Source organism: Lissotriton helveticus, chromosome 12 (assembly GCF_964261635.1).
Source record: "Lissotriton helveticus chromosome 12, aLisHel1.1, whole genome shotgun sequence".
Lineage (NCBI taxonomy): Eukaryota > Metazoa > Chordata > Amphibia > Caudata > Salamandridae > Lissotriton > Lissotriton helveticus.
This window is the reverse complement of record NC_136073.1, coordinates 43,852,646-43,865,198: the sequence shown is the minus strand read 5'-3', so window position 1 is coordinate 43,865,198 and position 12,553 is coordinate 43,852,646. Positions and strand designations below refer to the sequence as shown.

The window sequence follows — 12,553 nt, the reverse complement described above, 5'->3', positions numbered from 1 at the left end:
CTTGCAGAATTTTTCCGCGCATTTTTAGATATTACCACTTATTAACCCCAGCCAACCTTTAAAATGTCTGTAGAATCTTTCTCTGCAACTTCCCCATTTGCAAACTTTTTGTATGCATAATGATAGTATGCCAGGCGAAAACATGCATAGCTATTTTTAAATAAGAGTATCTAATGTACCTAAGAATGTCACACATAGCCATATAAAATGTCACAAAGCGCATGATTTTCACGCAAATGTGCAAAGCAGAAAGAACTTTGTGCAGATCGCAAATAAAAAAAACCCACAGAGAACCCCTCCTCTTGAAGGACTTGGAGTTCTGTTTCCCTTGAACACTGTTTGATTGAAAGATGGCTAAACGCGTGTCCCTTTTGACTCTGTTGCAGTACGCCGTGAGGTAGGTTTGGTCAGATAGGCAATGCATACAGGGTTTTGCAGCCCCATATTTTAAAGCGTATTGCCTACCGGCACAGGTCCAGCATGTATATTGTTGGTTTCATATTGAAAATGAACCTCTACAAGCAGTGACAGAAAAGGACATCATACATCCAAGATCGATCCAAGCTATCCTACCAGGCAAGGTGAAGTAAACACAGTTGTATGTACGCAGCACGCTTGGCAGAATGCGTGGTGCAGCACGTATGTACTCTCCGGAATGACCATTGCGCAATAATGCGCGGCTAGCTTTAACGGAAGAGCTTAAAGCTATGGAACAACTAAGCAAACACTGCTCTACAAGCTTGGAGCCTTGACAAGGAAAATTGATAAAAGTCCAGAGATAGAACACCCAGGCTCTCTGTTATCATTATTCCTGTATCACAGAATAAGAAATACCATAATGGAACTGGCTATTACTGTTCACACTGATAGCAAATGCAGCATCCACCGAATCAGTGACGAGACTAAATATGAGCTGTTATTGGTACCATACCCAAGGAGGGATATCCCGAAAGAAATATGGGAAGCAGGCCTGGGATACATGATCAGCACAGACCAGTGGGCATTCTGCTGTTTGAAACTAAGGAAATTTCAACCAATGGCAGACACATGGTGGTACATATCTTACATTTCTACATTGTCGCTACTACAACCACCCTCTGTGGAAGGTGTGCGGCACGCCTGACTTGGGAATGCCCCAATATTAGGACATTTTAGTCTGACATGAAGCATGAACTTTCAAAGATTGTAAGAGCAGACATCACGGTTGCATCTTTAGAAGCTTTACTGGGAGGTGTTAAAGACTACGGCAAGTCTAACAGGAGACTGCTGCCGATATCCGTGGTGATGGTTAAAGATTCGATCCCTGGCGCCGGTGGCAGCTCAGCTCAGCATCTTCTAATCTCCCTGACTGTCCCCAGCGCCTGGGTAGCCTTCGGGGTGATAAGTCGTGCTTTACAAATATGGGATTGGGATTTAGATTTTAGATTTATTAGTTTGTTGGATAAAGGAGCCGGCCTTCTGTAGCTTCCGACTTAGTCCGATATGTCTAATCAAAAAGACACCTGGGAACCCTTCAGATAATTCTTCTCAGATCAGAAATATGACATGTAAGGGACCCAAAGTGTAATAAGGATTTTAGATCAGCTACAGTAAATGATATGTTTGTGGCAATGTAACATAATACATTTTTAACAGATAATGTGGATAACCATACTAACTGGGCAATAATGTTTTGCAGTGTTGTTAAATTTAAGGAACAATTAAGGAAAGAAACTAAATGGGGCCATCCAGTGTAAAGTAAAATATGCTTGTTACGCAGTCTTGCTTCTGATGCAACCAGCAGCAATAGACAATTTTAGAATGTTCCTTTTTTCGAAGGTGTCTTTTTGGGTTTTCGGACCTGTTGTGACATCATTCAGGGCATGGACCCTTTGAACCTAGATCTGACACCCATAAGCAGACATTGACAGCAGCCCACCATTCTTAGCTCACCCTTCTCCTAAATTGAGAGGGCACCCGGCTGGCGCCATTACAGCCTCAGAACATTAGATAGGTCAATTTAATTTCCACCCACCTTCATGCTTAAATAAAAACCCAATAGATCATTGGTTCTTTCCATGAAGAATTGAAAATGGCAAAAACAAACATTGCAAAATCAGAGGCTCTTATATATCAAGTGTAAAAAATCTGGCCTTTACGTAAATATCTAACCTACAAACGTTTCAACTCATATTTGATGCTTAATATCCAACTAAGCACGCAAATCACATACTTTGGGACTGGGCTCATGTACCTTTTACCTTTTGTCCTACTGTATTCGGTGACGAGCTCTTGATAGTGGGTTTAGGTGCAGGGCGACATTTTGTTTGCAGGATTTCTATGTTAGGCTGAGATTTGTTTGTGTCTTTTGGAAAAAAATGCATCTGGTAGATCCTGTAAATTTAATCCTCATTATAACTTTTTAATAAGTCAGAAATTGCAGTTGAGAATAGGCAGTTCCAAAGAAGTAGTCAGATCTCTTCACCCCTGGCTTCCTTTTGGAGATATGAACTTTAAATGCCTCATTGCAGCATTGACTGGGTATTCAGTGCCATGTTGAGGCCTGAGTTCAGCCAATTAGTAATATTTCAAGACAGTATGGCTTGTTGCTTGCTTGCTCGTGAGCTCCCAGAATATTGTAATTAATTGCAATACGATGAAAGAGTACCATAGCTGTACCTATGGCTCGAGCAGGGCCTCCTCGCCCACCTGCCTCATAGCACAGAGAGACCCCAGTGACACCTGCGCTTTATAAGCAAACCCAACATAACCTAACACCTGCCAAGGAGCGAGGATTCTCACACACACTTGGTACTCTACAGAAATTCAAATACCCGTGGCTGTGGTCCTGTCACGATACTGCGGCTGCTTTTGTAAATTGACGACTATTTTTTCACTGCAGATTCTTTGAAGCGACAGAAATTTGCATTTGTTTAGAAAACATTTCATGTGTAGAGACAGTCACTGCGGTGCCCTGTAAGCAAATAATTGAGCTTCCCTGATAATCTGCCATTTATATCCTGGCTGGTGCATAAACTATGAGTCAATGTTTTAAAGTCAACCGAATCACACGCGTCTCTTTGGGTATGAGACGTGTACCGGCATACCGCTTCAGTTAAAGTTATACACCAAAGGGCCAAGCAATAACATTCCAGAAAACATGTACCCTCAAGACCATAATGTGATGTCATTTGGCTTCTGCAAGTGAAGTAGTTATGGTCCTTATCTTGTGCCCTGCAACAACTGTATGCCAGTCGCGGCCAGCATTAATCTTGGGTGAGGGGGTGGTTTAATTTAATAATAAATAAAAGACATACCTGTCCGCCGGCCTGGGTCCTGTTCTCCTGCCTCTGGCAGGAACAGGAAGCAGACAACCTCCCTCCCCTAAGCCAATCACAACGCTGCAATGGCAGCGTTGTGATCGGTGAGGACGCCGCCCAGCCAGGAGCTTAGGGGAGGCCATGTTCTCCATGCAGGCTGCAAGGGCAGAGTGTGCATCACTGGTTTGGGCGCCTCAGAGGGCTGACCAAACAGTCACTGCACCCTCAGGAATGGGCACACCACTCCTCCCCTGCTTGCAGAGCAGCCCCACCCACCTGCAACTAAAAATAAAATGGTAATAACGAAAAGTTATTACCATTTTATGTTTCTGCTTCTCACACTGCGAGAAAGCAGTGGGGCGACGCTCCTCCGCCCTTGTGGAGGAGCCGCCCCTGCTGTATGCTGCTTTGCAAATCTTAGCCTTCCTATAGTAGGTGTACCTTTACCTCTCTCTAGATCAGGATTCTCCAAAGCGGGTCCTGGAGGGCCGGATCCATGCCAGATTTTTAAGATATCTACATTTATCTAAATGGGGAGATGCTAAAAATCTGGCATGGTTCCATCCTTCGGGACTCACTTTGGGGAACCCTACTCTAGATTAATGAACTGTTTGTGGCAGTTGTAAAGTACTGCTTTTCGACAACCTCCAGGCTTGAACTTTTTCTAAAATGTATGATTGGCCATCTTTGCGGTCAAAGGTTAAGCATGGCCCTTCATATGAGGATCTTGAAAGGGGTCTAAAGGGTGTATGATGTCACTTCCTCTGACCTAGTGACGTAGTTCATAAACGGCTGTGGCATGAACTGAGGGGCACGTGGGAGGGGTTGGAAAGAGAAGGCTGTCACCTAGAATAAAAGATGCGTATGTTAAATTCCCTGATAATGAGTGTTCAGAAAATAATAACTTTAGGTGACTTGTGATAGAGGCCAGAATAATAGCAAGAGAGAGAGAACTGACCCCAAAAAGTGTGCATTTTAGGTTGCAGAGATGTGTACAAACTGTCCTCTGTGCATTGCATCTGCTCTCAAGTAACCGCTTCTGATGAGATTGCAGCCCACAGTACAGATCTCCTGGGATGCGACCCCCCATCAGCACAGCGCTTTTGCAGCTAAATAGGCCACTGGCACCATTTAGAAGCAGGTTGGGACCTACGGGAATGCGGTGTTCCACTACACTGGTGTATTTTTAGCACCTGATGGGTGTAGGGTGGGGAGGAGCACCTCAGGCTGCTTTGGAATCTTTAATAAAGTGTGTTTCTTGGAGAGGAGATAACCATAGTCGTGCTGTGAGTGCAAAGTGGTACCTTCTGGTTCGATCGGTCAGTACGTTCTTCGAGATAGTGGGGTTCTGATGGGTCTCTTATTTTTCCACCACAGGGAACCGCGGCGGATCGTCATTCACCGGGGCTCCACGGGGCTGGGGTTCAACATTGTAGGCGGGGAGGATGGAGAAGGAATCTTCATCTCCTTCATCCTGGCCGGGGGGCCGGCAGACCTCAGCGGGGAGCTGCGGAAAGGAGATCAGATTTTATCGGTAAGTTGGGATGCAGGGTGGAGACCATAGGATCTAAGACCCTTTGCGGCATGCATGAGTGACACTTACTAAGCATGCATCTTGTAAATGCACACGTCAACATATGCATACACCTTCTCCTGTCGTAGCCTTCTGTCCTTCAGAGTCTCAGGATGCACGCCTGGTGCTAAAGGTTATGGTTAACATTCTACACAGTGCCAAGTAAAAGCAATTTGGGAGTCAAGACACATGTCGCACACCATTCCCGTTGACTTGCCTTAAGCCGTGTCATGTTAGGAGCGAATTCTAAGAAATTTGCTCTGCAGATTTCTCACCTTTAGAAATAGGCTCTAGGCCTGGACCCGAAACACTTGTGATAGCAGCGAGGGGCGACCAGCAGTGGTAGGGTGACTCTGAGATGTGGAACACCACCATGGCTCCGCTTCTCAGCAGTTTTCCACATTTTCTATTGATTTATGTTGGATTGTCTTCTTGAGATGTTCCTGTTACGCTTCACCCGCATCTCTGGGCTTCGGACTCTGCAGGGACCGAAGGGGTGAGATGTTAGCTACGGCCATTGTGCATCAGTGGTTGAGTTGGCTTTGGAATCCGTGATGCGGGTTCTCTTAAGAATCTCTGAACCCTGCTGCTCACATTTGTTGCTCTGCCTCCAACCCCGGTTATAAAGTGACCATGCTGACGCCTCCTCTCTGAAAGTCTCCAAGAGTCCTTGTAACCCAGATTATGAGAACCTCGAAGCTCCAGTGTTCATGGCGCGGCATGAAGAGCTCTTCTCCAGGTTTCAGAACATCTTTGACAAGGACACTGGATATGTTTTCATGGTGGTTTTAAGATTTGGCAGGCGTAGGACTTCTGCCAAAAAGGGGGGATGCCCTATCCGCCATCTTAGATATCTCTGTCCTCCTAATAGGGCACACAAACGATTTGCCACTCTTGGGCAAATGTCCCACATTCGCCAAACTATGTGTCGGCCCCATATATTTTTTACTCGTCCTTCTTGGGGTCAGTGTGTTGGTCAGTGAGAGGCAGTTCCCAGATTTTCACAATGGCCAGTGTCCTGTCATTGCACCAGCCTGCATCGCCCCTTCATTCCAGATCACCTCCTTTCATTCGGTGCTCTGGAAGGCAGCCTGAACCCTATAGATTGTATACCCTTCCACGGAGAAGCCATACAAACTCATCAATGCTATATAGCTCAGTAAATTGAGCCCCTCTTCCCTATGAACAAGGACCTCTCCAATCCCATTTTCCCACGCGGCGTTCTATGCGCCACTGGATGATTAAAAAGGCTTCAAGGATCCGTGGTCAGGACGTAGCCCACTCCTGAGAGCGTGGTATTCCAGACGTCTAACAATAAATGCTTTTCCAAGCTTACTTCAGGACAAGAAGTGCCAAAATGGATAAACCGTAGGCAGCAAGAGTTCTACACACCAAGGAATCTAGGCAGTTTGCACCACATAAAGTGTGTGGTACTTTCCCCTCATTGCATGTGGTGAAGGCAGGTTCCCTCTAGGATGTTTTCAATCTTCCTTCAGGCAGAGAGTCTGAGGCTTCAAAGCGAACCACAAAGAATGGGCCGGGCCTGGTGCCGCGCAAGTAAAGAGGCGATTGGTGTTAATCGAGAAGCACAGAAAAGCTGGTGATTTGTGCCAGTCCTTGGATTTACCTCATCTTATCAGACTGTTCGGTCACCACACATTCAAGATGGCCGCCATTTAGACATATTAACAAACCCTCTCCGTGAACGAGCCACTACCAGTCTTTCACAATTCATACTGTTCTGTTTTGGCCTTGTTATGCACTTAGGTAAAGTTCTTGGCAGTGGAAGTTCAACTGATGACTGGCTAAGAAAATTTATTTTGTTGATCTGGATGGGAAATTACCTCCACCCTCTCGGATGATTTCTGCTTTGCAGACATTTCTCTGTGAGACCTAACCACCACCCTCTACGCGCAGGGGTGCGTTCCATGGTGATAACTCGGCCTGGTTCAGTTTTTCAGCTTCGCTCCTTCCTTAAGCCATATACTGTTTTTTTGTAGACTGCTACCCAGATGTGAATCCGGGTTTCATCGGTCCACCCCCATTTGTTTTCCCTTTGTTTGGCGGGTGCCCTCGCTGTTTTTCTTGACAGGTAGTGCTCCTCCTGCCACCGCCATATCTCCTTCAACCCCTGGCATTATGCCACCTGCACTTGGTGAATTGTTTAATTTACTCGGTGCAGCAAAGGACGCAACAGGTCAGGCGGTATGGAGGATATGTCACAAAGGCCACATACCCAATTGTAGTTATCCACACATTTTAGGAAGACTTTCTTGACACTTGCCCTAGAGAGGTTTTGATCCCTAAAGTAGGGTGTATTTTTTTCCCCACATACAAGGTGTGTTACATCAAGGTGTCGGTCTCATTTGACACAGAATTGCACTCAGTGAAACTCCTGAGCATTAAAAGTCTCAAGGTATTCAGTGTTTCAGGTGGTACTGCGCATGTGGGACATCCCACAAGGCCTTCGGGGTTCATCAGCCAGTGTTGCCGGAGTTTGTCAATGCTCACCAGCCTTTCTTTGGATCTGTGTTGGCAGAGAAGGATCTGCTGGTGGGGGAAGGATTCAAGCAGCCCTGGGCCCAGCCTACAAAGGATACTAACACCCCTTATTTTGGTGGTAGGAGCATCTAGAGAGACTCTCAATTAGTGCAAAGCCATCCAAATACATCCAGGGCCCGCCATCATAGGTGGAACGAAAAGTCTGGGAAAGAGCTGACTCCGCATTAGCTGATATTTCTAGACCGAAAGCTCTGTGTTCCGCAATGTATCACGCACGGTCCACCAACTAAAATACCATGACCAGACTAGAAACACAGCTTCTCAAAAACCTGTTGGGTTTGGCCACATATACCCTGACCATTGCGGGATACAAAGGACCAAAAATCGGCGACTGCTCAAATGCCCCAGCGCTGCGACCACTCCTTTAACCCCTTGGCCGCGACGGTAATTCCGCCGCGGCACTAGGGGACAGGGGGGGGGGCGCGTTGCGTCACCATGCTCATGACGGAACAACTCCTTCACGAGCCGCGGTGGCGCTGTGCTTGTGACGGAATGGTTCCGTCACGGCCCCGCCCGCTCAATGGAACGCTTAGTGCAGGCGCGGCATCAGCTCTGCGCAGGCGCGTCGGCCGGGCCGTGATGGAACCATTCCGTCACCAGCACAGCCCCACCGTGGCTCGTGACGGAATGGTTCCGTCTCGAGCCCGCAAGGGGTTAAAAAAGAGTGTAGACCAAACCATTCCTTGAACCCTGTTCGTAAGCAGTCGAGTATCTGCTATGCCTGGAAGGAGCGTTGGGACTTCGTGGGTGAATTAACTGCTATGAGACGCAACATGCTTCCGAATTCACCTTCCCACCAGTCCCCAGAATACTAAGTATGTTACGAACAGATACTGGGAGTGGGTAGAAGAGCGATATTGGAAGCGAGCCACTGAGAGTGGGATGCTTCAGAGATGTTGCCATGTTGTCGGGAAGCTAACTTTATCTAGATCACTAGCATCGTGTGCGAGATGTGGAATCTGTATCCCATATTTAGGCGAGAACTAGCGCCCCCGTGACTGTGTCATCTAATCTAGGTAGTAAAGTAGGTCAAACATTGCAGTACATGGATGTGTCATAGACGTCAACGAAGCAGAGCTCCATCTCTTAATGTCCTGTCCACTCTACTATTGACCATAAGGATTATGGCTAAGGCTTCCAGTTATCTGTTTTGACTGATTTTTACAGATATAAAACAATCTATTTCCTGACTGTGTTTAGTTTTAAAAGCAGAAAAATACAAAAAAATTGTGCTTCTTTTGAGTGACTCTAAGATAAGACACCATGGGGATTTAAAACCAGCATCAGATTCCCTTAAATTGAAACATGTTAACATGTATCTGTATATAATGCTAATATTTACCTGTTTGTGTAATGTTTTTTTGTATTTGGCTGCTTAACTTCCTAAAATGCGACAGGCATCAAAGTATGAGTGCATGTTTATCAGTTCAATAAATGTGGAACTTAACTATACCATTTTACAATGTCATTTATTCTCAAAATATTAAATAAATATGATAAACACCCCAAAACTGACAAAAAAATCAATTTGGATAAATACAGGTGGAAATGTTAAAAACATAAATACCATGAAACCGGGAGCCCTAAATATGAATGAAGCCACACATTAGAGTCTCTGGTTTTAGAGTAGTTAAAGCTCACGATATTGCAGCAAAATAGCCCCGGCTGACATTGAGGACACATGGTAAAATACATGGGTAGATGTCCACAGTGGTGAAGTTTTTTGTTATTCTTGAAAAGAAAATCTAAATGTGAATTAGTGACAAGATGCCAGCAAGGAGTGTGCACAAACCATTGGTGCGCTCCACCCGCAGTGCCCCCAAGACCCGAATGCCCAGCTCAGTTCTGGTGATTTTGCCAGCGCTGCTGTACAGCATTGTCAAAAACATTGCCAAGGGCAATAGCTCGTATAGGTGAGACCTGTTGGCTTTGCCAAGGCTTGTTATTTGTAGGGCGTGTCTCTTCTGATTGTATCTGGTGGAGTGTGAAAGAAGTTACTGACTGCACACTCCTTCACATGGACGGCGAAGAGAGACCCCAGCACTAGTGCACGCCAGGCGGCCTATCTAGGGGAGCGCCAAGGCCCAGCCTGGGCAGACGGCAGCAGCCCCTGGCCGGCTACACCCTCCTACCACCACCTGCACAGCCAGTGGCCAAACTAGCTACCCTGGCTTCATGATCATCACGCCCAATGAGTACAAATTACGTCATAGTGGATCGAGTACTTCTAGTTTTACAGCCCCTTCCCCTTTCCTCCACAAGACCCCATAGCCTCCCTTCTCTCTGCCTATAACTTGGAGTAAGTGAAGGGAAACAGAAGTGACGTCAGGGATAAAGTTAGTGGCGAGGCTGCACGTGGACAGTGCTTGCACCCTGGTCCCCAAATACCTTTTACTCTACCCAGTCGCAGCTGCTCCCGTGAATCAGTAGGTGGGTGAGTAGGGTGGAGGGGGAGGAGGTGAAAAAAAAAAAAATGTTAAACACTTAGCGGCCGGCTTGCCGCCGACTCTCTTCCATCCTCCTCATAGCTCCTGTTGGAACTGGAACCAGGATAGGCTCCCCTAAGCCAATCACATCGCTGCAATGCAGTGCTGTGATTGGTCTGAGCACCGTGGTTTGGCGCTAAGATGGGGAATGGAAGCATGGGCATGTTCTTCACCCAGGCTGTAATGCAGCCTGAGTGGAAATCATGCAAATTACGCATTAATGTTTTGCCGGCTCCCGGGGCACCAAAGCAAAACCAAAGAGGATGATGGACGGAGTGTTGAACATTGCAAGCACTCACCGCCAGTCAACTGATCTGGGATTAATCCATCATCATTCTTTAGCTCACTCCACCACCCCAGTTCAGACATGGCCATATGCAAATCAGTCTAACCCTGTGCCTCTTGGGAACAGTCCAGCCCGAACTGCCAAGCCATGTCTTCCCTGGACCGGAAACAAGCATCCTGGGACCGGTTTCGGGGTAACACCCCTCATCAGCAAGGCTAGCTTGAATCCAGGGGCAAAGTGAGCAAGGGACCCACGTCTGGGCATACCCGGCCAACTTAGGGTGAACAAAGCAAAACCAAAGGGGATGATGGACGGAGTGTTGAACATTGCAAGCCCCTCACCCCCAGTCAACTTATCTGGGTTTAATCCATTGTCATTCTTTAGCTCACTCCACCACCCCAGTTCAGACATGGCCATAAGCAAATCAGTCTGACCCTGTGCCTCACGGGAACAGTCCAGCCCGAACTGCCAAGCCATGTCTTCCCTGGATCGGAAACAAGCATCCTGGGACCGGTTTCTGGCTAATCAGCCGTCATCAGCCAGACTAGCTTGAATCCAGTGGCAAAGTGAGCAAGGGACCCACGTCTGGGCATACCCGGCCAACTTAAGGCGAGCAAAGCAAAACCAAAGGGGATGATGAACGGAGTGTTGAACATTGCAAGCACTCACCCCCAGTCAACTGAGGACCAAACATTCATGCGCACTTAGGAGGTTGAAACCGCTCCTCCCCCCCCCTGCGCAGCCTAGCCCCGTCCCACAAAACTGTCCCAGCACAGAAAAATAAAATAACATCTCGTATTATCTTTTTTTTTTTCTCCTTTTTTGCCGTGCGGAAAGACAGTGGGGAGACGCTCCTCCGCCTAAGCGGAGGAGACGCCCCTGACTCTAGCTCTGCAGCAACCATGGGTCTGTGGAAAGAAGACTGCAGGGATTAGTGCACGCGGGGACACTGCGCACAGTCCCTCCAAATACATACACAAACCCAGGTGGGTTTACACTATCTGCGTGTGCACACGACTTGTCCCGGAGCCATCCTCTGTTCACACATAGCGCCATGTAGGAACACCAGCTACGTGCACGCGCATCCTGTGTGAACACAACTCTGCCACTGGAAAACTCATCCCGTGCATGTGTATGCAAACGCTATGCACACATTAGCTCATCCAGCAGCACACCCATGCAAACCATGCACGAGCTCAGAAACATACATATACTGTAACAAACTCACACAAATGCATAATAACACAATGCATCCGCATAGAGACATTCAGACATAAACGTACATATCAAAATATGCAAGAGAAAGCATTCAAGCCAAGCGTGGGAACATAACTCAAGTGTGTATACATACACACACACACACTTTCTTGAATGAACTCACTCGGCAACACAAACAAACACGAAAAGGCATACACGTTCAGACACAAAAAACACTTGCTAGCTGTACAGATTAACAGCAATGAAAACACACAGGACAGGTGGAAACACATTGTGAAGAAGCACATGTATGTAGAAACACAAACACTTGTCCCCCCAAACATGCGATGGTGTGGGCAGTCAGCAAAGACTCTGCATCTGAACCCCATGTTTTCATCTTTCTGGACCTCGCGAGCCTCTGTGGACGTCCATGTGCACCTCTAACTTCTGTTTCTCCACAGGTGAATGGGGTGGACCTCAGGAACGCCACGCATGAACAAGCCGCCATCGCCTTGAAGAACGCGGGACAGACGGTGACCATCATCGCGCAATATAAGCCAGAAGGTAAGCAAGGGGGTCAGAAGAAGGAAGGGACCCAACAAAGCTCTGCTCCTGGCCCCTTCCCCCTGAGCTTTGGCCCCCTTCTGCTGCTCTAGCTCTGGGGTCTGCACACAGCTCTATCCCTGTACCTGACCCCTGAGCTCCGGCACCTTTTGCTATTACAGCTCTGGGATCTGCACACAGCTTGACCAATGCACCTTACTCCTGACCTGGGGTACTCTCTTCTGTTCCAACACTGAACCCACACACAACTCAACCAATGCATCTTACTCCTGACCTGGGGTACTCCTTTCTGTTCCAACACTGAACCCACACACGGCTCAACCAATGCATCTTACTCCTGACCTAGGGTACTCTCTACTGTTCCCACACTGAACCCACACACTGCTCGACCAATGCACCTTACTCCTGACCTGTGGCACACTCTGCGGTTCCAGCAGTGGGCCCACGCACAGCTCGGCCAGTGGACCATAGCCCTGTCCCGATTGTGTCACACTGGGTCACATACACAGCTCTACCAACACACCTTGAGCCAGGCATGTGGCACCCTCTCCCCTGCCAGTAATGATGCCTCCATACCGCTCTGCAG

The 12,553-nt window shown here is 47.5% G+C and overlaps 1 protein-coding gene across 3 annotated transcripts in view; it reads left to right on the top strand.

Moving 5' to 3' along the window:
• Positions 1-12,553, top strand: part of DLG4 (discs large MAGUK scaffold protein 4) — a 740,755-nt gene that overhangs the window by 684,139 nt on the left and 44,063 nt on the right. For all 3 annotated transcript variants that reach the window (XM_078671185.1, XM_078671184.1, XM_078671186.1), the window contains 2 exons: positions 4,677-4,833; positions 11,865-11,967. In XM_078671185.1, coding sequence (XP_078527311.1) covers positions 4,677-4,833; positions 11,865-11,967 — 260 coding nt within the window. The remainder of the gene's footprint in view (positions 1-4,676; positions 4,834-11,864; positions 11,968-12,553) is intronic.